General features: G+C 48.8%; 1 protein-coding gene across 2 annotated transcripts in view; it reads right to left on the bottom strand.

Annotated features, from left to right (window-relative positions):
* Positions 1 to 5,220: 5,220 nt before the first annotated feature.
* Positions 5,221 to 23,173, bottom strand: part of ALG9 (ALG9 alpha-1,2-mannosyltransferase) — a 29,633-nt gene continuing 11,680 nt past the window's right edge. The window contains exons 9-15 of one of the 2 annotated variants that reach the window (XM_048512865.1): positions 23,039 to 23,161; positions 19,294 to 19,448; positions 17,113 to 17,242; positions 16,524 to 16,671; positions 15,095 to 15,224; positions 14,424 to 14,554; positions 5,221 to 6,095 (exon numbers count right to left, since the gene is read on the bottom strand). In XM_048512865.1, the coding sequence (XP_048368822.1) occupies positions 5,972 to 6,095; positions 14,424 to 14,554; positions 15,095 to 15,224; positions 16,524 to 16,671; positions 17,113 to 17,242; positions 19,294 to 19,448; positions 23,039 to 23,161 (941 nt within the window). In that variant the 3' untranslated portion in view covers positions 5,221 to 5,971. The remainder of the gene's footprint in view (positions 6,096 to 14,423; positions 14,555 to 15,094; positions 15,225 to 16,523; positions 16,672 to 17,112; positions 17,243 to 19,293; positions 19,449 to 23,038; positions 23,162 to 23,173) is intronic. The other variant, XM_048512866.1, reaches the window with a different exon arrangement.

Here is a 23,173-nt window from a genome sequence, read left to right on the forward strand (position 1 = left end):
GAGAGCAGCTTCCAGCCTGGGTAGACAATACTGCCCTTGATGCACTGATGTTCGGATTCAGTAGAGGGCAGATTCAGGTGTGTTCCTGTGACTTCTGCGGGCAGAATAATGCTCCAGCCACCCTCCGGCTCTCCTCTCATGCCTCCTGCCTTTCAGATACCCTGTGGCCTTGTGACATCTTTTTAATTTGCCCGTGTCCTAGTTCAAAGTCCAAACCCTTCTGCTCTTGTTGTTGTTAAAGTTTTCTTGGAAAACAACTACATTTTTGAGCTGCTGCCAGCAGGGCTGGGTCTAGCTTCCTCTCCTCCTTCTCCTCCTGTCAGGGCTGTCCTCTGAAGATGCCAGCCACAGATGCACAGAAGCTTAAACGATCGAAGGAGAGAAATGCTACTGGAACCCTGACCACACAACCCGGAAGAACCAAAACACCCTCCTAGAGTTGATTCCTTACAGATAGAATTAGGCTGGCAGCCTTTGTGAATGTGCAGCCCTGGCTTCAGGAAGCTCAGTTCAGTCAAGTTTCTAGTCCCAAAGAGAACCCTCTCCATGCCTTTTTAATCATTGGAGGATTCATTGCAGGAGACCGCTTTGCTCCAGCTGCTCCATCGTTGCATTTTCCTGGGTGGAGAAATCTGCAGAAAAGTTCAACATGGACTTGACAAGCAGAGGAGCAAGATTCATGCCCAGCGGAACCTCACAGACCAGCAAGATTTCGGGAGGGGCGAAGCTCTCACGAATCAAAGCTCCCTTCGTCAGACACCATCTGGCTCTTGGAAGCTTCTGCCCTAAGAATCCTGCTGGTTTCTTGAGGTGCTGCAGGACTCGAATCCAGCTCTTCTACAACAGACCAGTTCGGTGACCCTCTGAAACTAGCTTTCCAGGCAGAGGGGTCTGGATAGAGCAGGCTGAAGAGGACAGTTAGCTTGTGGGGGTGGTCTTGTGCCCCCCCCAATACTGATGGAGTGCCATCGGTTGGCTTGTTGCCCTCTGCAAGGAATTCTGAGGAAAACCCAGCCCTTTGGAGAGCTGCCCTTTGGAGGCAGCGAGCCAAAACCAACCAAAAGTCAATGGGCTGCTCGGAGAAGTTTCTCCGCATTCCTCCCGGCTGCCCAGTCACAAGGCAAGCCGAATGACGCAGCCCGTTCTGTTTACTGAAAGCAGCAGGCCATGAAAGTGCCCGGAGCTGCCCCCTCCACTCCTCCCCAGGCAGGCTGAGGTCCAGACTGTCCTCTGACAGCCGGCTTGGGGCTACCCTGCTTGAGGGGGGGTGGGTGGATGTGAAAAATGCCCCTGGCCCCATGGGGCACGCCGACCAGATCCACCTCTGCTGGGAGCTATTTGAGGTGTTAGCACCGATTCCCAAGTATTAGCGCTACAGAGACTTAAGTTCTTAACTGCTTAGGAGGCAGGTAAATTAATGGGATTAATGTCTTGATGCTGATGGGAATGGGTACTCGGTGCAATTATGGTTGCCAACCCCCAGGCAGGAACTGGGAATCTTCTGGAATTATGATTTCCAGGAGACGAGATCAGTTCCCTGAAGAAAGTTGCTGTTTTTGAGGCGGCCTTGATGGCAGGATATTAGGCTGAGCTTCCTCCTCTACCCCGATCTCCTACCCAAATCTCCAGGAATATCCCAACCGGAGCTGGCAGATGCTCAGTTTGCATGATTGCAGTGGGAGGGAGCTCTAGTCCTGCCCACATTTGTCCACAGGCCTTGCTTTTGTGCCCAATACGGTGTCCTGCTCACGCTCTTGCTTTTGTGCCCAATACGGTGCATTGCCTATCTTGTAGAGTAGATCCATTGGATCAGGTAAGGTTCAGCAAGAATGGCAGAGCGAGTGAAATATGTTTTCATTGGGCCAACCGACATTGATGTGATTTCACCCCCTTGAAGCGGCTTTCCCCACCTGCTTTCATTTCTCAGGATGTTTACCTGCTTGATACACCCACACGACTGAGGCTCAATTGTAAGAAGGGTGGGGCCAAATTAGCAGAGACCCTCAGGGAAAGGTGGGATCTAGTAGATTCCTCCCACCACTGGTTTCCCCTCCTGCCGGAGCATGCCAGCATTCACTCCTTCCCCAGCAAAGAGTGCAGGAAAACTACTTAAAGTCATGCCATCGCTACTGCTTCTCTCAAGACATGTGTTAGCAAAATGTCTCTTACTGGAGTGTTGTGGGGTTTCCAGGCTGTATGGCCATATTCCAGCAGCATTTTCTCCTGACGTTTCACCTGCATCTGTGGCTGGCATCTTCATCAGGAGAGAATGCAGGCGAAACCTCAGGAGAGAATGCTATAGGAACATGGCCATACAGCCCAGAAGCCCCACAACACCCTAGTGATTCCGGCCGTGAAAGCCTTTGACAATACATTGTCTCTTATTGGCATATTTTGACAAATGGTTCCCTGTTCCCCAGTTTCTCCCCCTCAGTCGTATTACCAACTTGTTTTCTTGCTGTGTTGACAGGCACCAAGGCTACTGGTGAAGCATTTGGGGCTGGGAAGTCTGGAAAGAGATCTGGAGTGTGAGCTGTGAGATTGACAGGAATGGAACCTGCTGTGGAAAACTCTTTGTGCCCAAGATTCTTTGCGCAGGGCTGCCAAGGGATCTCTCCCCAGCTCAGCCCTTCTTCCAGGCCCAACAGAAATAGCCGCTTCTCAGACCTGTTCTGATACTTCTTGACTACAGGTTCTTTGCGGGAAGGAGTCGTGGATGAGAAAATCCACATAGCATTCTTGTGCAAAGGGGTGTGTGTGTGTCACAATAGAACTGTTGTCCAGGGGAAGGCGCATAGGGCAGAATGGGTGAACTCTGCTGCCACGTGTGCGCGCATGTGTGTGAGAACTCATGTACACACTGGGCTGGTAAATCATTCTCCTGGCACACTATACAGACGGTAGTCGAAGGCTAAACTACCGAGATGGATTTGGCCAAGAGTCCAAACCCTGATTTGCTTGCTTTGCAGGGCTGCGGGGCGCTTACTGATCCATTTGACAGGCACCAAGGGGTGCTGCAGCTGCCTAGACTCCAATGCAGGCCCTGGCTCTGCGCTGTCCACCCCCCACCCTGGGTCTGTCTGTCTGCCCCCCTGGCTTCTTGAAGCTGCTTCATCCCCTTGCTAAGGGAATACGTGACATTCCTCACATCCCAGCTGTTGGGCTGAATCCATCTCCTGATCTAGTCTTGACGTAGCACTAAGAGAATCACACTTAATTCGAGGAGGGGGTGTTGTTGAGATGTTAACGCTCCTTACTGGGGGGCAAAAAACCTGGACGACCCATGGGTGGTCAGGGCCCACTTGGGAAGGTCGTGGGTGTGGGGAGAAGGATTCGTCTTCAGTGCTGATACGATCCAACATCCTTTCTGTGGGCTTCTGTTTGCGCAACCACTTTACATGGGAAATATTCATTTTTGGCTCAGGGCAGCAGATACTCAAACTGACGTGACTATTGTAAGAGTTGGAGCGAGGAAAGCCGTGGAGGCAGAGAAGGAGTTGCAGGAACAGGCAAAGTGCCCCGTTTCTTCTGCCCCACACATGTGGGGAGGGAGCTTCTATTTATAAGCAAACCTTATCCGACAGAGGCAGCAGTTTCCTCGTCTAAGAATAGGCCCTGAACTCATGGGTGGCATGATTCACGCCGGGTTGCATAAACCAGCTGGAAGGGCTTGTTTCATGCTCCAGCGCATCAGCTCCAGCAGTCGTGACTTACTAAACTTCCAGCTGTTTTTGCTTTCTCTCCCCGCTTCCCAACAACGAAGCAACCAGGAGCTTCTTCCCAGCTGAGCTGAGCTGAGGCGGTGACAGGAGAGAGGCCTCCACTCAGTAACATTCATGAGGAAGGGACAGTCTACAAGGGGTGGCCAACCTATGGTGCTCCAGACGTTCATGGACTACAATCCTCATCAACCCCTGCCAATTGGCCATGCTGGCGGGCACTAATGGGAATTGTAGTCCATGAACATCTGGAGCACCATAGGTTGGCCACCCCTAGCAATGCCTCTCTGTAGCCCAGGCGTCCCCATGGCACCTTCTGACACTTCTCCAGGTGCCTGCCAAGCGACCTTAAGAAGTGGGCGAGGCCAAGTGGGGCTTTTGCCCAGCAAGGCTTCTGATTGGCTGGGCAGATTTTTTTTAAATGTTGCTTTGACAGCCACCCCAGCACAAGGATCTGCACTGCGTGTCTGAAGGCAAGCCATCCCCCACTCATTTTGTGGCTCACCCACGGCCCTGTGTTGCAATTCCAAATGTACCCACAGGCCCATAAAAGTGGGGACCCTCGCCATCATTCCTAGCTGAAGCCACGGCCTCCTCTTCCCACGGCTCACTGGTCCCATGCTGGTCATATTCCAGTCGTCTTCAAGCTCAGCTTCAGCCTCTCCGATCTGGAACTCCCTTTGAAAGAAGGGACACGCTGAGGCCGTAGCCTGTAATTCTGACCCAGCTGTGGAAGTGGCTGGCATATTAATATTCACAGGGAAACACAGCAAATCCCCCTTTCCTTGAAATTCAGCTGAATGAGCGAGAAATGACGCCTGGCTCTCAAGCACCGCAGCCAGAGGAGCAGCTTTTCAAGCCAGCCTCCACTTTCTCTTCTGAAAATAAATAACAAGCTCCTGGCACCGACATTGCGAGGCCGTTCTCTTCTGGGCCAGTTGCTCCTCTCCCCCCCTTGCTTGTAACCCCAGCCTAGCAGTTCTTTCAACTGTGACGAGACGCTTCTGGCTGGAATGTGGGTGCCCCTCAGCCCCCTCAAAGATGTGCAGGAATCAGAAAAAAACTGCAAATGAATAAACAAGGCTGCAGACGGAGTTACTACAGATTGCTGGGAAATTTGTATCATTGCAGGTAGGCTGCAACCGGGAAATGTTCTTGCTTTCCTCTCTCTCATACCCCTAAATAGGTATACAATAAATCAGGATGATAGAAAGCAGCTGCCCTCTCCTACCTCCAGGGCTGAACTTGTTCCAGAGCAACTTCCTTGTTTATAAACCCTGAAATCTCTGCTCCAGCCACAGATAAAAGCCCTTCCCCATAACCTCCTAGAGGAGACTAACGAAACCATCCACTGTTCTGTCTCTGGCAGAACGTGGGAAGCAAATTCTTGGGCAGTGCTCACCAAGAGAGCAGCTGGAGGGTTGTTGGGCAAGCTGGGGGTGGGGGAGGGTGAGGATGAAAAAAAAGAGCAACTCGCTTTCATTCAGTAATAAAATTGTGCTTGGAGAAAACAGAGCCGAGTTTTTAATGAACACTGAAGACAGTTTCATCACACAGTACAGCCCGAAACAAACACGCCTGAGGAGGGTCCCATGTTTCCCCCAACATCTTTGTAATGTTTTGAATTTACAAAGCTCAGGCTTCTCCCCAGGAGCCTAAACAAAACTTCTGAAAATCTCTTGTGGCAGGTGCTGGCAAGAAACGACGGAGAACAACTTCACTGACACAAAAGTCACGTTCTGCTAAATCACACAACTAACGACGTCTGTTTCTGAAAGTGCAAAATTCTGCTCTGGTCCCTTCAGGTCCGCTTTGGAACCGATTGTGTCCAAAGGCCCACAAGAGTGTTTGCGATCCTGCAGGCACCACGACAGTCTCTCTTTTGAAGGCCGCTTCGAAAAGAAATGTGAACGTCTTTCGTTTAAGAGCAAGTGAGATGTTCTGCAGTCAGGGGTACAGATGCGAGATGATCAGCACTCTCTTTGTGACTGGGCTGCGCCTGGGAAATGGTCCCGGACTTCTGCTCCGGTCACCTCTTCCGCGGGAGAGCAGGGGCTGACAGTCCAGGAAGCAAAGCAGAGAACCCCAATCACGTAGCTGTAAGATCTGCAAAACGAATACCCTCGGGGGAAACCTTTGCAAACCGCATTCCAGGCACCTGTCACCCTCTGCTTATAAACGTGGGAGGTGAGTAGAATTAAGGAAACAGAAAGCCAACCCTTCCAGCTGATTCTCTTTGGCCTGAGGAGATGCTAGCCTCCCGGTTTCCTCCTGGCTTGCTTCACTCGTCGAGGCTTCAGGATGGTGTAGTTCACGTAGGTCGTATACTGGTCCGACAGGAAGGGGATGTAGAAGGCCCGAAACAACTTCGAAGACCTGGGGAAATGGGCAGTTTTTAAACCCCTTTCACATCTGTGTTACCTGGTGTGCTTAAAAGTCCAGTCAGCAGCCTCATGTCCAGCCAACCCCCCCCCCCAGCCCTTCTGTTCACTACTTCCTCAACAACACTGAGCTAGGTTCGAGTCCAGTAGCATCTCAGAGATCAATGAGATTTCGGGGGTACCAGCTTTCAAGAGTCTGCCTCCATCAGACAGGACTCGGATCTAGCTCTTCTATTGCTGACTAACACGACTCTCCCCTCTTGAAAATGTTTAGACCCCATTCCATCAAGGCAGCTAATTACAAATGAAGACAATGATGGGAATACAAGACATCCCTGGGAGCAAAATCAGCAATACTAACACCACGGCTCTGCAAGCCTAAATTTTGGAATGAGTGAATTATCTGACTGTTTTTTCTAAAGAAGGCTTTTGGGAGGCTGATGCACGCTTCCTTCCTCAGGCCGTGCTTTCGCTAAGAGCGAGGGATCTTGCCGTTTCTCTACAACAGCTTATTCCCCGTGCAGAGATGGAGCAGCCTGTTCTTCCCTCAGAGGACTTGCGCAAAGAGGCCGCCAGTAGGGAGGGGGCCTCACAGGGGCTTTGCAAGGGAAAGGGAGAGGCATGCCTCTGGTCTCAGGAGTTCTGGAGTCTGGCCCCAGGAGACGTGGCTCACCCCAGGGCCGAAATGCCTGCAGTGAAGCAGATGCCTCAGCCACAAGAGCCGCGCAATGGGCGCGCACCCTCGGCCCGGCAGCGCACCCCTTCCACCACCAAAAGTGGAGCATTCAGCCAACGCAGAATTAAACGGGCCCGGACAAAGGCGCTGCCTGAGTAGCATAATTAGTCGATGGCTCTGAGTGCTCTCTAATTCAATTAGCAGCACCATTTATCAGAGCCAACGGAGAGTTGCAGCGGCCCTTGCTGACGTCAATCGGGGAGCCTCCGTGTCCCAGAAGCCTCCGGTTCAGCAAGCATGAATGGAGCAGCTGGGGTCATTAGTTTCCTGAAGCACTGGAGCTGCCGTGGCTTGAAGAACTGAGCGCACTGTGCTCAGATGGGGCCGTACCACCCTTAGCTCACAACAGCAGCCATGCAGCCTCCCTTTCCGTGTCCTTTCTTCCCTCCTGTGCCTCCCACAATGCCGGATTTCAGAAGCAACACAAAACCAAGCTTGTCTCTGTGTTGCCATGTTCACAGAATTCATTTCAAGCACAAAACCACGGCCTCCTTTACCACACGAGGCATCTGTGCAGCAGAGATCCGTCAGTCTTGCAACTAATTCTAGAAGTTCAACCAGAATATTTGGGGCATTGGCCAGTGAGTGATTCATTATTGACTGCGTGCCCAGATCCCAGAGAGGGGGCATCGATGCAGGCCTTTCAGGCATCTCTCTGGGCAGTTGGAGGGCTGTACTACAGCAGAAGCCAGCAGGGGGGGGGGGGGCTGGCAGCTGGAAGGGTGAGGGCGGGGGGCATTGCAACTGTTTGCAAACAGTCACATGACCTCCCTGAGCACCCCTGGGCCAATATTCCTGCCTCTGAAAATAGCCAATAGCTATTAACAGCCCACTTTTTAATGTTTTTTTTTCCTTTTTCAAGCCTCTGTGTTTGGCTCAGTAAAGCAGCTGCCAGAGCTGAGAGGACGCCAAAATACACCACTCATCCTTTCATCTCCCCTACGGAAAGTGGAGGAGCCCTCAATGGAAACTGAATGGAGTGCTTTATGCCAACTGCAGATTTATGATGCAGAAAGAGCTTCAGGGAGAAACTTGGGTCCCTCACTCACACTTGCTGGTGGGAACACTTACGGATTAAATTGATGCCAAGTCTAAACCAGTGCCCTTTTCCCTTTCAAATGCTAACCCCTTCTCTCCTAAGAAAACTAAGTGCAATTCAACCAGAAGTTACAACCATTAAGTAAATTTCAGGGTTGAGGGTGTGATTTTTTTTCCTCGTTCAAGCCGTCACTATCAAACTAGGCATTATTTAATCTGCTGCCTTTCTTTTAAAATGCTTACATTCTTAACCAAGGCCCCTTCCGCACAGGCAAAATAATGCGTTTTCAAACCACTTTCACAACTGTTTGCAAGTGGATTTTGCTATTTCGCACTGCTTCAAAGAGCACTGAAAGCAGTTTGAAAGTGCATTATTCTGCATGTGCGGAATGAGCCCAAGAAAGGCTTCAAGGATGTAACCGTTTCCACGTAAGGCCACGGCAGCATCAGTGTCTTGAGCTGCGAGAATTCCATCCTGAAGTTTAAGAAATTATTTCTGATCCAGCGCTTGTTGTATTTCAGACTGAAATATGAGGGCTGATTTCAATTGAATATCTGTTGCAATTTCAACATGAGCTACTGGTAAAACGCCCGTTGTCTTACTGTTCAAAAAAGTTTCAGGATTGCAAATATAAGAACATAAACATAAGAACATAAGAACATAAGAACTAGCCTGCTGGATCAGACCAGAGTCCATCTAGTCCAGCACTCCCACTTTACTAGCAGTGGCCACAGGTGCCTTTGGGGCCTCACATGCGGAGAATTGAAAGCAATGGCAACCCCTGCTGCTGCCTCCCGAGCACCTGGTCTGCTAAAAGGCATTGCAATCTCAGATCAAAGCGAATCAGGTTGATGGCACGGTCGACTATCCTCCATAGAGAAATCTGTCCAAAGCCCTTTTAAAGCTATCAGGTTAGTGGCCATCACCACCTCCTGTGGCAGCATATTCAAAACACCAATCACCGCGTGCGTGAAGAAGTGTTTCCTTTTATTAAGTCCTCAAATTCTTCCCCAACATTTTTCAATGAGATGCCCTCTGGTTCTAGTATTGTAGAGAAGAGAAAAATTTCTCTCTGTCAGCATTCACCCCATGCATAATTTTATAGACTTCCAATCATATCCCCTCAGGCGTCTTCTCCTCAAACTAAGAGTCCCAAAGCTGGAAGCCTCTCCTCATAAGGAAGGGTGCTCAGCCCCTCAATCATCATTTGCCCTTCTCTGTACTTTTCTATCTCTCTTCAATATCCTTTTTTTTTGAGATGTGGCGTGAACTGAACACAGTACTCCAAGTCGCGGTGCTTGCATGCTTCTCGCAGAGACATGACAATCCTTGTGCAGTTTGTATCCTTTCTTTCCTAATTATCCCCAGCATGGGTTTGCAGCACTGCAGCTGCCATGCATTGGTGGACATTCCCATGGAACTATCAGCTAAGGCGCTAAAATCCCTTTCCTGGTCTGTGACTGGTAAGCACTATTTCACTTAGTGATAATATGAAGTTTGGTTTTTAGCCCTCATATTGCATCACTTTGCATTTTGCTACATTCGGGAACTGCATTGCCATTTTCTGGGCCCTCGCCTCATTTATCAAGGTCAGCTTGGAGCTCTTAGCAATCTTGTGGTTCCTCACCATCCTACATAATTTGAGTATCATCTGCAAACTTAGCCTGCAGCTACCTACCCTACGGGTCATTTATGAATAGGTTAAGAGCACTGGTCCCAATACGGATCATGGGGACTGCTCCTGTATCTCTCCATTGTGAACTTCCCATTATACCCACCCTTTGTTCCTGAACCTCAACCAGTTTTAATCCATGGGAGGACTTCCCTCTTATTCCTTCATTGCTGAGTTTTTCTCAACAGTCTCTGGTGAGGAACTTTGTCAAAGCCTTTTGGAAATCAAGTAGACAATGTCCGCGGACACATATCACATGCCTGTTTACACCTCAAAGGAACTCTAGTAAGTTTGTAGAATAGGACTTACTCTGCAAAAGCCATGCTGACTCTTCTCAGGTCTTGCTTTTCATATTTTATAGTATTTATCTTTAATGATAGATTCTACTAATTTACCAGGAACAGATGTCAAACTGACTGGCCTGTAATTTCCTGGGTCTGCCTGGACCCTTTCTTAAGAATTGGTGTGACATTATGCATCTTCAGTCTTCAGATGGAGCCTGATTTCCAGGGATAAGTTGCATATTCAATGTGAGAACATCAGCAATTTCATGTGAGCTCTTTAGAACTCTTGGTGAATGCAATCCAGGCAGGGGATTTGGTAGCATTTAGTTTATCAATGGCTGCAGAACTTCTTCCTTGTCTGCCACTATCTGGTTCCTCGGATTACTTCTCCTAAGAAGCTTGGATCGGGTGCAGGGCACTTTCCTCCACCTCCTCTTAGAGTGAAGACAGATGCAAAGAATTCCTTCAGCTTTTCTGCAATCTCCCTGTCATCTTTTAGCACACCCTTTGTTCCTTTGTCATCTACCGGGCCTACCGCTTCCCTTGCTGGCTTCCTGCTTTTGATGTACTTGAAGAACTGTTTGTTGCTGGTTTTGCTGTTCACAGCCATGCGTTCCTCATAATCCTTTTTTTGCCTCCCTTACAGCTAACTTGCTTCTCTTTTGCCACCATTTGTGTTCTCTCTGGTATTCTTTATCAGTTAAGTTGGACTTCCATTTTCTAAAAGACATCTTTTTTTCCCTAATAATTTCCTCAACCTCCCTTGTTAACCATGGTGGCTTTCTTTTGGACTGGGCACTGCCTTTCCTAACCTGTGGAACACTTTCCAGCTGAGCTTTTAACACTGTGTTTTTAAATAACCTCCAAGCATCTTGGACATTTTTGACTCTCTTGATTTTCCCTTTCAGCTTCTTGCGCACTATCCCTCTCATCTTTGAGAAATTTCCCTTTCTGAAGGCAAATGTAACTACATTAGTGGTTGTCACTTGTTCAAGATGCAGAGATACTGAATCTGACAGCATTGTGGTCGCTGTTCCCTATCGGCTCAACAACACTGATTTCCTGACCAGGTCCTGGGTCCCACATAGAATTAGATCTAGGATCACCTCTCCCCTGGTTGGTTCTACAACCATCTGCTCTAAGCCACAGTCATTTAGCATATCCAGGAATGTTCTCTCCTTACTATGACCTGAACATGCATTTTTCCAGTTTATATGGGGATAGTTAAAATCGCCCATTACCACGACATTTTTGCTTTTGTTGGCCTCTTGTAACCTGGGATAACAGCATCCCACTGGTTCTCCTCATTCCACCATGTCTCTGTGATGCCCACTATATCAATGTCCTCCTTCAAAACTCTGTACTCCAGTTCCCCCATTTTAGATCGAATGCTTCTACTATTAGCATAGAGACACTTGTATACTCTGTCTCTGTCCCTAACCTGGGATTTATGTGTTTTGCCCTCCAGCCTTTTGCTATGCTCCTCGCTTGTATGTGGTTGATTTAGAAAAACCTCCCTCTCTGTCTGCATCTCCATGGACTCTGTATTCCGAACCGAAGTCACCTCAGCTCCTGTCGGCTTTTCCCCAAGGATCAGTTTAAAAGCTGTTCTGCCACCTTTTTAATGTTGAGCGCCAGCAGCCTGGTTCCTCTTTGGTTAAGATGAAGCCCGTCCCTTTTGTACAGGCCTGCCTTATCCCAAAAGGTTCCCCAGTTCCTGACAAATCTGAAACCCTCTGCCTTACACCACCTTCTCATCCACGCATTGAGACCCTGTATCTCCGCTTGCCTAGCTCGCCCTGCGCATGGAACAGGTAGCATTTCGGAGAATGCCACCTTGGGGGTCCTGGATTTTAACCTGTTTCCTAGCAGCCTAAATTTAGCTTCCAGAACCTCCCGGCTACATTTCCCAATGTCATTGGTGCCAATGTGGACCACAACTGCTGACTCCACCCCAGCACTGTCTAACAGCCTATCTAGATGACAAACCTTCGCACCAGGCAGGCAAGTCACCATGCGTCATCAATGCCTGTCACAAACCCAACTCTCTATATTCCTGATGATCGAATCACCCACTGGGGTCCCATCTAAGGGAGCATCTTCCACCTCCTCAGACTGGCACCCTCTGTCACCCAGACTCTCATTCTCCATGACATCTGAAGAGATGTCACGTTGGGAGTGGGACCCGGCTGCTAGGTCCCTGAAAGCCTTGTTTGTTGCCCTCTCTGCCTCTCTCAGCTTCTCCAGGTCTGCCACCTTGGCTTCAAGAGAACGGACACGTTCCTTGAGTGCCAGGAGCTCATTGCAGCGAGGGCACACCCACGACTTCTGTCCTAGTGGCAGATAGTCATACATGTGACACTCAGTGCAAAACACTGGCAAGCCCCCATCCCCCTGCTGGCTTCCTGCCTTCATATCTATTTTTGTTTTGATATTCAAATACTGATTTTAATTAGTGCCTCTCTCTTAAGGTTTCTATACCTTCTACTATCCCTTAAAATATGTTCTTATTTAGTAAAACACTGGTTCCAGAGACTAACTGACAAGATTTAAAATTTGAGAAGCCCCACCCTTTCAGCAGCCTCCACCAATCAGCAGCCCGCAGCCTCCACCAATCAGCAGCCCCACCCCTTCAGCAGCCTCCACCAATCAGCAGCCCCAGGACAAGGAGAAAAAAAGAGAAAACCCCTGTTTAAAATACACTATTTAAAAGATGTGGCTTTGAGAAAAGCCCTCTGTAAGGAAAAAGCAGAGCTAACTCAGCCCTTTCTGGCTCACTCAGCCCTTGTTTCTGGCCCACTGCTGTTCTCCTCTGCTCCTCTCCTCTGCTGGTTCCAGAGACTAACTGACAAGATTTAAAATTTGAGAAGCCCCACCCTTTCAGCAGCCTCCGCCAATCAGCAGCCCCACCCCTTCAGCAGCCTCCACCAATCAGCAGCCCCACCCCTTCAGCAGCCTCCACCAATCAGCAGCCCCAGGACAAGGAGAAAAAAAGAGAAAACCCCTGTTTAAAATACACTATTTAAAAGATGTGGCTTTGAGAAAAGCCCTCTGTAAGGAAAAAGCAGAGCTAACTCAGCCCTTTCTGGCTCACTCAGCCCTTGTTTCTGGCCCACTGCTGTTCTCCTCTGACGCGTATGACGCGTATGTTGATCATTGTCTGTGAGGGACCCCACAAAATTCGTTTGAACCGGGAGCAACAATGATATTAACATGTACTTAATCCCATTTGCTTCTCTCTGGCTAAAATAGGTAAATTCACCAGACTTGAGAAAACATTAAGAGTCTGTCCCCTTCCAATGATTTCAGACAGTGTGCAGAGTAAACCAGACTGAGCAGCGGCAGACGCAGGCCAAGATGGCAGCAGCTCCGACTCTTCCTGCTCAGTTGGCAGCATGACGGGCGGCATCTTCCTGCCATCCTCTGTAGCTGACAATCAAGTTTCTCCGGCAAGCCAGGAAACTATTAACACATCTTGCAGAGCTCTGCTCCTCGGGGAAATTCTCACAGCGCCTGCTGTCCGTCCACCCACTCATCAAGCGATTTTATAAAAGGTAACAATTCTCAGTCACGCTCCCATCTCTCTTTTTTTTTTTTTTACTTTTAAGAGAGAGAAAAGCGTGGGGGAAGACAGGGAAGCCAGACAGACAAGGAACAGTTCTGATGAGACAGGCTGGCTGCTGCCAACTGTGGGCCGGCGGTGGAGGGGCAGGGCTCTAAAAACGGCCCATCCACTCGTGCGGTCTTCATGCCCAAGCACTGGCAGATGTTTCCAGAAAGAAGAAGAGGAAGAAGAGTTTGGATTTATATCCCCCTTTCTCTCCTGTAAGGAGACTCAAGGTGGCCTACCAGCTCCTTTCCCTTCCTCTCCCCACAACAGACACCTTATGAGGCAGGTGGGGCTATGAGAGTTCCCAAGAACTGTGACTAGCCCAAGGTCACCCAGCAGGAATGTAGGAGTGCAGAAACACATCTGGTTCACCAGAGAAGCCTCTGCCACTCAGGTGGAGGAGTGGGGAATCAAACCTGGTTCTCCAGATTGGAATCCACCTGCTCCTAACCACTACACCATGCTGGCTCTCAGGAGGTGCTCTACATAAGCAAAGACTTACAGCAACTGATAAGAGGCAACTGGGACAGCCCAAAAGAAGAAATGCACACCTGGCGGTGAAAGTTCAACATCTCTTCAACATCCATAACCAACTTCTCCACCTCTAGTAGATCATGGGGGGGGGGGGGGGCGGCAGGAGCTGGCGGTTTCTATCCCAGCCAAGGACCCAAGGAGACTCCTGAATGGGTCACGTGGTTCTATTTCCAATGCAGTTCTGGTCCTCCCCAGAATCTCTGCAAAGGGAAACTGATGGGAACAGCTTCATCCCATCCATCCACAGCAGCAGGCACAGTTTGGCTGGCACTACCCTGTGAAGGGCACAGCAGGTGTGGTGGGTCTTTGCAGGTGAGTGCAGCACAGGAACTGGGCCTTTTTTCCCCAGGAAGTGACTCCTAAGTGTCAGTCATCACACTGTCCTGCCCACGTTGCTCAGTGGACCTTCACCAGTTTCCCAAAGATTTGTGATTTAATAGCCACTTACTTTGAACTGTCTAGAAAAGGCTTATAAGCAATACTGATCCACTCGTCCTTATTAGCAGCATATCTTGGCTCCCTGGGTGTTTCCACCGGCGTGTCTAAATCCACCAGGTAGTGGCATTTGGAAATGTCAAACTGGGAAGAGGAGGACAGTTCAGGTAAATTCCTTTTGTCTTTGATGGGGACACAGGTCACTGCAACAAGAATCTTTTTTTTTGGGGGGGGGAGTAACTTTGCAACACACACGCTTGCCTGCACGACCTACACTTGGGAACTCTGGCATGTTACATCATGTGGATGAAAAGATAGATGAGCCAGAACCTTTAGCATGCCAGGTCATGCAAAGGAGCCCACAGACTTGCCTTCTATTTGAAAACGATATCCAGTGAAATCCCACTGGCTTTATTTCTACAATTATGTGTTTAGATTTCCATCCTATTTTAAGCTGGCAACCAAATACATTTCTTAGGGTGCGTCAAGAGTCAAGGTACCTAATGCAGAACCAAAACCCTCGCAGACTCCCCTCCCCCTCCCAAAGTCACTGTCTCCCCCACCTGCAAAGGCACACACAAGGAGTTCTAGCTTGGCACGGCCACAGCTTCCAAGAGGCCTGCCGGGCTCGAGGGAGAGGCACGCGTTCTGTTGGAGTCAGAAAACAAAGATGGCGATACTTACGTATCGGGAGGGTTCTTCCCGGTTTTGGTCGTTCATATCAGTTGGGATGATGCGTGTGGCCACTGGTCCTTTGGCAAAGAGCTTTGGCAGCTGCCCCCTGAACTCCGACGGAATGAACTGGAGCTGCCAGCTACAGCCGTTGGAAGGGAAAACGGGCATTACAACCTTGGGCACTTTTCACTGGCCAATAAAGCATGCCAGGCAAGGCGCAGACTGACCCAAGCTTGGGGCACGTTGCCTCCCAGGGCTGATTGATGGGATCCAGTTCTGCCTCTGACAATCAGGGGGATTTTTGCAGTCTCGCAGTCTCTGCCTATTATTGGGACACAACCGGAGATTTTGCCCATCTATGACATGGCAGCAAGAATGGGAAGAATTCAGTGCAGCTATGGCCAGAAGGAAGGAACCCACCAGAAGAACACCACTTTGGGGAGCACAGACAGCACAAAGCCACTATCAAGAAGGGGAGAGAACAGCTCTTTCTGGAGCAGGACCAGCATCACAGCAGATTTGCAAGTAAGTCTGGCATAGAGGGATGAACAGCTAGTTTGTGGGAGTTTGTCACTCAGCTCAACGGACTCCCCAGCCTGGACAGTCCAGGCTAGCTTGAGGTCATCAGATCTCAGAAGCTAAGCAGAGACAGCCTTGGTGAGTTTCTGGATGGGAGACCTCACAGGAAGCCCAGGCCCACTAAACAGGGGCAGGTTATGGCAAACCACCTGTGTCTGGGTCAACGCCAGCTAGGCCCAAGCTGAAGTCATGGGCCTGGCCGATGGCAGCGCAGGCCCAGTGCCTCCCATGACACCGATGGCTGGGAAGAAGCCTGACCAGGTGGAGAATCAGGGCCCTGATAGCGCATCTGACAGAAGGGGATTCAAACGGCTTCTGGTCCAGAAGGCTCTCTAATCACTGCTTCAGGAGATGGCAGGATTTGGTTGCGGCCGCTGCTGAAGCCCTGATTGCTTTGTCACAAGACATAACCCTCCGTCTCCTGGTTCTGCTGCCAGCTTTGCCTTGCCCACGGTGACTTCCATTCCTCTGGATCCCTGATCCCTTGCCACTGTGTAGGGGTTCCACACCTACACACTGGGAGAGCGCCTTTTTTTAAAATGGGAAGATCGGCAGAGGCGCCCTCAGCTCATCAGAGCCCTGGAGCTAATTCCATTCCCCTGGCCTTCACGCCTTTCTCTGCTGCTTGCAGCTTCTGGAACCCAGGCCCAGTGGGTACTGCAGCACGTGCAGAGGACACAGCGGCTGAGGGTGCTGGCCCACTCACCAATTTAACCTTGGCCAGCTCCCTCAGCCAGACTGACGCACGGAGATGGCAAATTTTCATGGACAAACACAACACAAAAAGCTGTCGCCTGCCCTCCGGGCAACATCAAGCCCTGGAATATCAACCCTGCTCAGATTTCAACACAATACTTACTTCTCTGGCAAGAGGAAACTGCTGGGAAACCGATACCATTCCTTTCCGACACAAATGTGAACCGGCCTCCCCTCCGGCACGGTGTGGATTGTTGGGTCAGTGGCAATTCTGTGGAATTCCGGGTACAAGTCAAGAGGGCCGTGGTATCCTGCAGGGGAGAAACACTGCTGAGTGAAAACTAGCAGGCCAAGCAATAACTGAACAGTCATTTCCTAGGAGCCACTCCAAACCAAGAGGACTTAGAAACACTTAACTGTGCAGGAAGTGTTTCCAAGTCTTTAGGCACAAACAACTGGCCCAGCCAATTCCCCCTGGAAAACCACTTTGACCTCAGAGAAACCCAACTGAACTCAGCCTGAGTCCTTGCAGCTACAAAAGACCTGGATGGTTTCAGCTAGCCTGATGTAACCAGGTCTTGGAAGCTAAGCCAGGTTGGCCCTGATTGGTACTTGGATGGGAGACTGACTGACAGGCCACCTGGGAGAGCACCCCCCCCCCCGACATGAGCAAGGAGCAGGCCCCCTCTGAAGGGATTCAGGATATTTGTTCATTATTCTGTGACTAACGAATAAACCTTTCCGGCACCAACCTCTGAATAACGCCACGGAGCGTGACAAGGAGAGCAGGCCGAAGAGAAAGACGGTCCCCAACGCCAGCCAGTTTGAAGAGACCGTGTAGTGCTCCAGGCGGTAGCGTTGGAACAGGAAGTGGTAGCACTTCTAAGGAGCAGAGAGCGAGAACAGGAATGTTGTTTAGGCAGTGCTGTACAGTGGTTAGAGTGACAGACCAGGATCTGGGAGACGTCAGTTCGAATCCCCACTTTCCCAAGTAGGCTTGCTGGGTGACCCTAGGCCAGTCACACCCTCTCAGCCTAACTGACCTCACAGGGTTAGCGTGAGGATAAACTGGAGGAAAGAACGATGATGGCAGCCGCTTCAGATCTCCCCTGGCCCAAAAGGAACGTACGCCTTCACTAATCCCAGTTGGCTTCTGAGCTCAATTCAAGGTGCCAGCGCTGACCTTTAAAACTGGTATTAACCTTTAACGATTGTCCCCTCCCAAATGAACCTACACACTCCTTCTGGTCATTCTCAGACATTCTGATGAAGAAGAGAAGAAGAGTTTGGATTTATATCCCACCTTTCTCAACCACAAGGAGTCTCAAAGAGACGTACCAGCTCCTTCCCTTCCCTCTCCCCACAACAGATACCCTGTGAGGCCAGTGGGGCTGAGGGAGTTCTGAGAGAACCATGACCTAGCCCAAGGTCACCCAGCAGGCTTCATGTGGAGGAGTGGGGAATCAAACCCTCTTCTCCACATAGCAGTCTACCACTCTTAAACACTGTGCCAAGCTGGCTCTCGACCTGCTTTGGCTGCCCCTGCCATCTGAAGCTAGAAGGGTGGCAACCTGAGAAAGAAGAAGAAGAAGAAGAAGAAGAGTTTGGATTTATATCCCCCCTTTCTCTCCTGCAGGAGACTCAAAGGGGCTGACAATCTCCTTGCCCTTCCCCCCTCACAACAAACACCCTGTGAGGTAGGTGGGGCTGAGAGAGCTCTGAGAAGCTGTGACTAGCTCAAGGTCACCCAGCTGGCATGTGTGGGAGTGTACAGGCTAATCTGAATTCCCCAGATAAGCCTCCACAGCTCAGGTGGCAGAGCGGGGAATCAAACCCGATTCCTCCAGATTAAATACACGAGCTCTCAGGGACTTCTCAGCTGTGGCACCAAAACTTTGGAGCTCCCCCCCACCCCGGGGGATTAATCCGCCTCCCTCTACTCGTGCCACGCAGCAGTTACAGGCTTTCCTTCTAGTTCCTGTTTGTTTATGTGTTTTAATTGAATTATTTTATCATTTTCAATGTATTTTCAATGGAATGTTTTAATGTTTGCTGCCTTATAGACCTTGGTTAGGTGGAAAGGCGGCCCAAAAATGTTTCCAATAAATAACTGCATGAACTTCAGCTTGGGCAGCCCAGGGAGACGACGGAAGACTCTTCCCAGAACCTGGCAAGGAGTTATTTCATTCATTGATTTATTTAGAAATATTCATGCTCTGACTTATTCCAAGTCTCCAGGCAGCTTACACAATAAAAGATGACAAAGCGATAAAAGGTCACCGTAAAACATGTGGGAAGGTGTCTCCTTCTGTAGGGATAACCACCAGTGCTAGAGTTTAGATCACATCAACAGTATCTTCAGGATGAAGCCTGCACACACGTAGATTAACGGAGCCCTCCTCGGGTGCTTAGGCAGGAAGCTGTTAAAGGATGCTGGACAAAAACGCCCCGGCTTTTCTGCAGGGCCGCTGGGCAGAAAGCAAAGCAAACTCCGGGCTCTCAGGATCCAAACTGCCGCCAGGAGAAATTTAACCGCCAGGGCTGTAAAATGGCTGCTATTCACGTAGCTCATTGAAGCAGAGCCTTCTGGCTGGCCAAAAAAAGATTACAAATGGGAAGGAGAGCCAAAAACGGAAGGAAGGCTGCTGCGGAGGGACTGGGGGGTGGGGTGCTGATTTGCAGAGGTTCTATGCGTGTGAACACAGAATCAGATTACTTGGAATTTTACCTTGTTAGAAGTTTTTAGCCCTCGTGGTTGCAGAGGCCTGTGGAGTGCTCCAGCACTGCATGATTGCCTCAGCATTCTTATTACGCTGCTTTCTCTCCACACCACCACATTCCTCCCTGCTCGAGCGACACACACACACACACACACACACACACACACACACACACACACACACACACACACACACACACACGCGCAAACATACCTGGAGGGCAGAGAGCCCCACAGCTCCACAGAGGCAAATGAGGGGATAAATGGGATACAGGAATCTCTCTTCTTTGTGGGGCTGGCTGAAGAAAACCAGGATCCAGATGTACATGGGAGAAAGCGTCAGCCAATAAGGGCGGCCCAGATTCTGAACTAGAGGAAACAAAATATTGGTTTTAAGGAGGATGAGGAAATGCTTGTTCCGGGTCCCGCTCTCCACAACTCCCACCAACTGCCTTGACTGTGTAACAAGGATCCAGGGTTCTGCAGAGGCAGCCTCTGAACACGAGACACTAGAATGTAGAAGGACAGATCTCCCAGAGGCAACTGATCTACTGCAGCTGAAAACAGAAAGTGGTACCAGGTTCAGCCCACCGACGTTGGCACGACCAGGACTTAATGAGACTTCAGCATGATACTGAAACTTAATTGGGAGCAGGTGATCCACAAACTCTCTTTTTGAAAAGAGGGAATCCTCTGCATTTGTGGATCTTCAGATGCACATGGGAGCCCCGAAGTGCCATCTGAAGGACTGTCTTCCCCCATAAGATCCTGCCCCAAATCTAAGATCACAGGGAGAAGCCCATCTGACTGTCCCACCAATCAAATAAGCTCATTTGGTAGGTACAGAGAGAGGGGGGAAAGTCTGGATTCTGTGCCCTATGAAAAGCGGCTTAGAGAGCTGGGTATGTTTAGTCTGGAGAAGAGAATGTTAAGGGGCAACATGACAGCCATGTTTTAAATATTTGAAGGGATGTCATGTGAAAGAGGGAGCAAGCTTGTTTTTTGCTGCTCCAGAGACTAAAACAAGGAGTAATGGATTCAAAGTACAGGAAAAGAGATTCCACCTAAACATTAGGAAGAACTTCCTGACAGTAAGGGCTGTTCGACAGTGGAATCACTGTGATGGAGTCTCCTTCTCTGGAGGTTTTTAAACAGAGGCTGATTAGGACATTTTTCTCTGGAAGTTTTTAAGTAGGCGCTGACCTTCTCTGGAGGTTTTTGCACAGAGGCTGGATCTGTCAGGAGTGCTTTGTGTATTCCTGCAGGGCAAGGGATTAGACTGGAAGGCCCTTCTGGTCTCTTCCAACTCTATGATTCTAGGACCTTTTCAGTGGCAACCCCACAATTACGGAGCACCCTCCCCAATTAAGTGCACCCAGCCCTGTTACTAGTGGACTTCGGAAGGCGGCTCAAGACTGCTTTCTTTTAGGGCTGCCTTTGATTGATTGATTTATTGATTTATTGATTTATTGATTTATTGATTTATTTATTTATTTATTTATTTATTTATTGGTCTTGATAGACTGCCCAACTCCCGAAGGGCTCTGGGCAGTGTACAATGAGACATAGAACAAATACAATATAAGATCTCATAAATACAATATAGCAATAAAACATTAAAATACATTAAAATGCATTATAGCCGCAATTTCAAAAATTACAGATAAAAATACATGCACAGATGCACAGATGAAAGCTCTCCTGAATTGTGGTTTTAAAATTTCGTATTTTTATACTTTTCACTTTTTGTAATTTATTCGTATCGACCCCACCTTGAGCTCCATAAGGAAGAAAAGCAGCTAATAAATGTTTGAAATAAATAAATAAGCAAGTATATTTGCAGATTCACTGAATTCCAAGTAAAGGAACAGGACACTTATAATTAACTACCACATATAACCTCCAGTTCCACAAAAGCGTCTCTCCTGATTTATAAGTGTAACAATGAGAAAGGCAAATACATCCTCGTCAGGCTGGCCAGCTACCTGCTGGGTGTTGGGCAAGTTCATCCAAAGGGGAAATTCTCCGAGAAGTTTCAGATATCAAAGGCAAAGATGCCTTCTGAGGGATGGGCTTTTCCAAAACTTGGCTCCTCTACAGCAGCAGTGGTAAGAATCTACGAATTTTCAAGCACTTTCCTCGCTCTTTATTTCAACTTGCCTCCCTCCTTCTTCCACCAAATGAGGCAGGAAGTAATTTATTTGGAAATAACAGCAATTACTCCAATTTGCAAGGGTTGCGGAGGCAGCTTGATACACGTCAAAAATGTGAATTGCCCCTAAAAAGAAACACTTGGTGGTGTTAAAACAAATCAAGATTGTAAGCATTTCACACACCCACGAGAAGTAGCAGTGCCAGAGATGGGACCCCCTGCTGTTGAGGTACACGATAGCTGAAAAGCACAAAATGAACAGTCACTGCTGCTAGTGAGAGGCATGTGTGTTTCCAACAGTCAGTGCAAAGCCCTACACATAATATGGGCATTTGGTGCTCTCTAGCGGGCAGTATTAGAAGTACAGACTGCCATGTCTGACCAGGAGCAGCAGTGAATTTCAGGTTCAGATTTTAAAAACCTGGAAATTGTCAGTAAAGCCAAATAAAGTCGGCTTTTTATCGAACTTGAAATTCACAGATTCTCCCTGCCGTGGCTTCTCAAGTCCACGTGGAGCCACAGGAGGGAGAACTTCAACTGGATGCTGAGCTTGGTAGCGCCCAGCTAGCTCAACATTCAGTTCTTTCACTCCCATACCACTTCCAAGTCCATGAGGACTAGAGAAGCAGCAGCGAGGCCTGAGTGCTCAAATTGGACATGCTGAGCTCAGTCCCCGACCCCCACCCCCCACATCTGCCAGCATTTCCCAAGTCCACTGGGACTTGGGAAATGACAGCAGGGGGGGGCACTGGAAGTGAATGCAAGACTTTTTGGGGGGAATGGGGAGACTGGTGATTCAGTTTTACTGAGCCACCATCCCTAAGCAGATTCTGGTGAGCCAGATTCTGGTGGACTTCTTCAAGTTGTGTTCTATTGAATCAGACTAATGGTCCATCCAGGTCAGGATATTCTACTAAGAGTATTTGATCAAAACAGGAAAGAAGGAACTGATGACTTGTGGATCTGAAGATGAGAAGATCATAAAAATAAGACATAACGGAGGAAAGTTCATTAGTAGTAACTATTGAGATGTCGATTTACTTAGGTTACTCAAGAACAAGTAATATTAGCTTTATGTGTTAAATAGTCGATGCAAACGAAATCAGGAACGCTTGCATTAAATGTATTTTTGAGATTTTTTTTTAACTATGTGCTGTTAAGTTTTTGAGTACTATTAAAAATCTGAAATCTTCTTAGAGGGCTTTTCAAATACAAGCGTTTGAAGGAGAAACTTGTATAATTCCCATCCCTCAGGTATAACAACTAGCAAGGCATTTATTTCAAAAGTATACAAAAAAGCAAAGCAACAAAGGGTAAAGGGCACATTTTATTTTGAGGATTTTTTCCAAAATGAACCCATACCCCAAATTACAGCTAATTCGGCCAAGAAGCTCCCAGCCATGGAATTATAGGACCAGAACTATGGAAACAAAGAGGAGAATGGTGGCATGGGCTTGCACAAAAGAGGTGGGAAAGAAGAAAGCGAATAAGGAATTGTGAGTAGGCACCAAAGGCCCTTATCCTCTGGGTGTTTCTATTCAGATCCCACTTGGCATCCCGAGATGCCATGAAACACCACTTAGAACTCCAAGATTTCCCTGCACTTCTAAGGTTCCTTGCACTTCTAGCTTTAAAGTCTTTGTTGAAGCCCAGATTCTCAGCAAAACAAATTCTGCAAAATGGGCTCTTCTGAATGCCTGCTCTCAAGAGCGCTGTGGAAGCATTTGTCAATTCCAGTAACAAAGCAGCACTCTTCCACAACCCTTTCAGCTCCCACCTCCACCAGAACTCCAAACAAGGAACTCACCATGGAATTTCTGCAGCAGGCTTTCCATAAGTGAGGTCAACGGCAAGGCCAGGAGCGCCAGCACAAAGGCCACATTGAAGTTCAAGAAGCCGTTTACGAAGTAGAAAGACCAGGGTTCCGTGCCTAGGGGAGAAA

Source organism: Sphaerodactylus townsendi, linkage group LG12 (genome assembly GCF_021028975.2).
Source record: "Sphaerodactylus townsendi isolate TG3544 linkage group LG12, MPM_Stown_v2.3, whole genome shotgun sequence".
Lineage (NCBI taxonomy): Eukaryota > Metazoa > Chordata > Lepidosauria > Squamata > Sphaerodactylidae > Sphaerodactylus > Sphaerodactylus townsendi.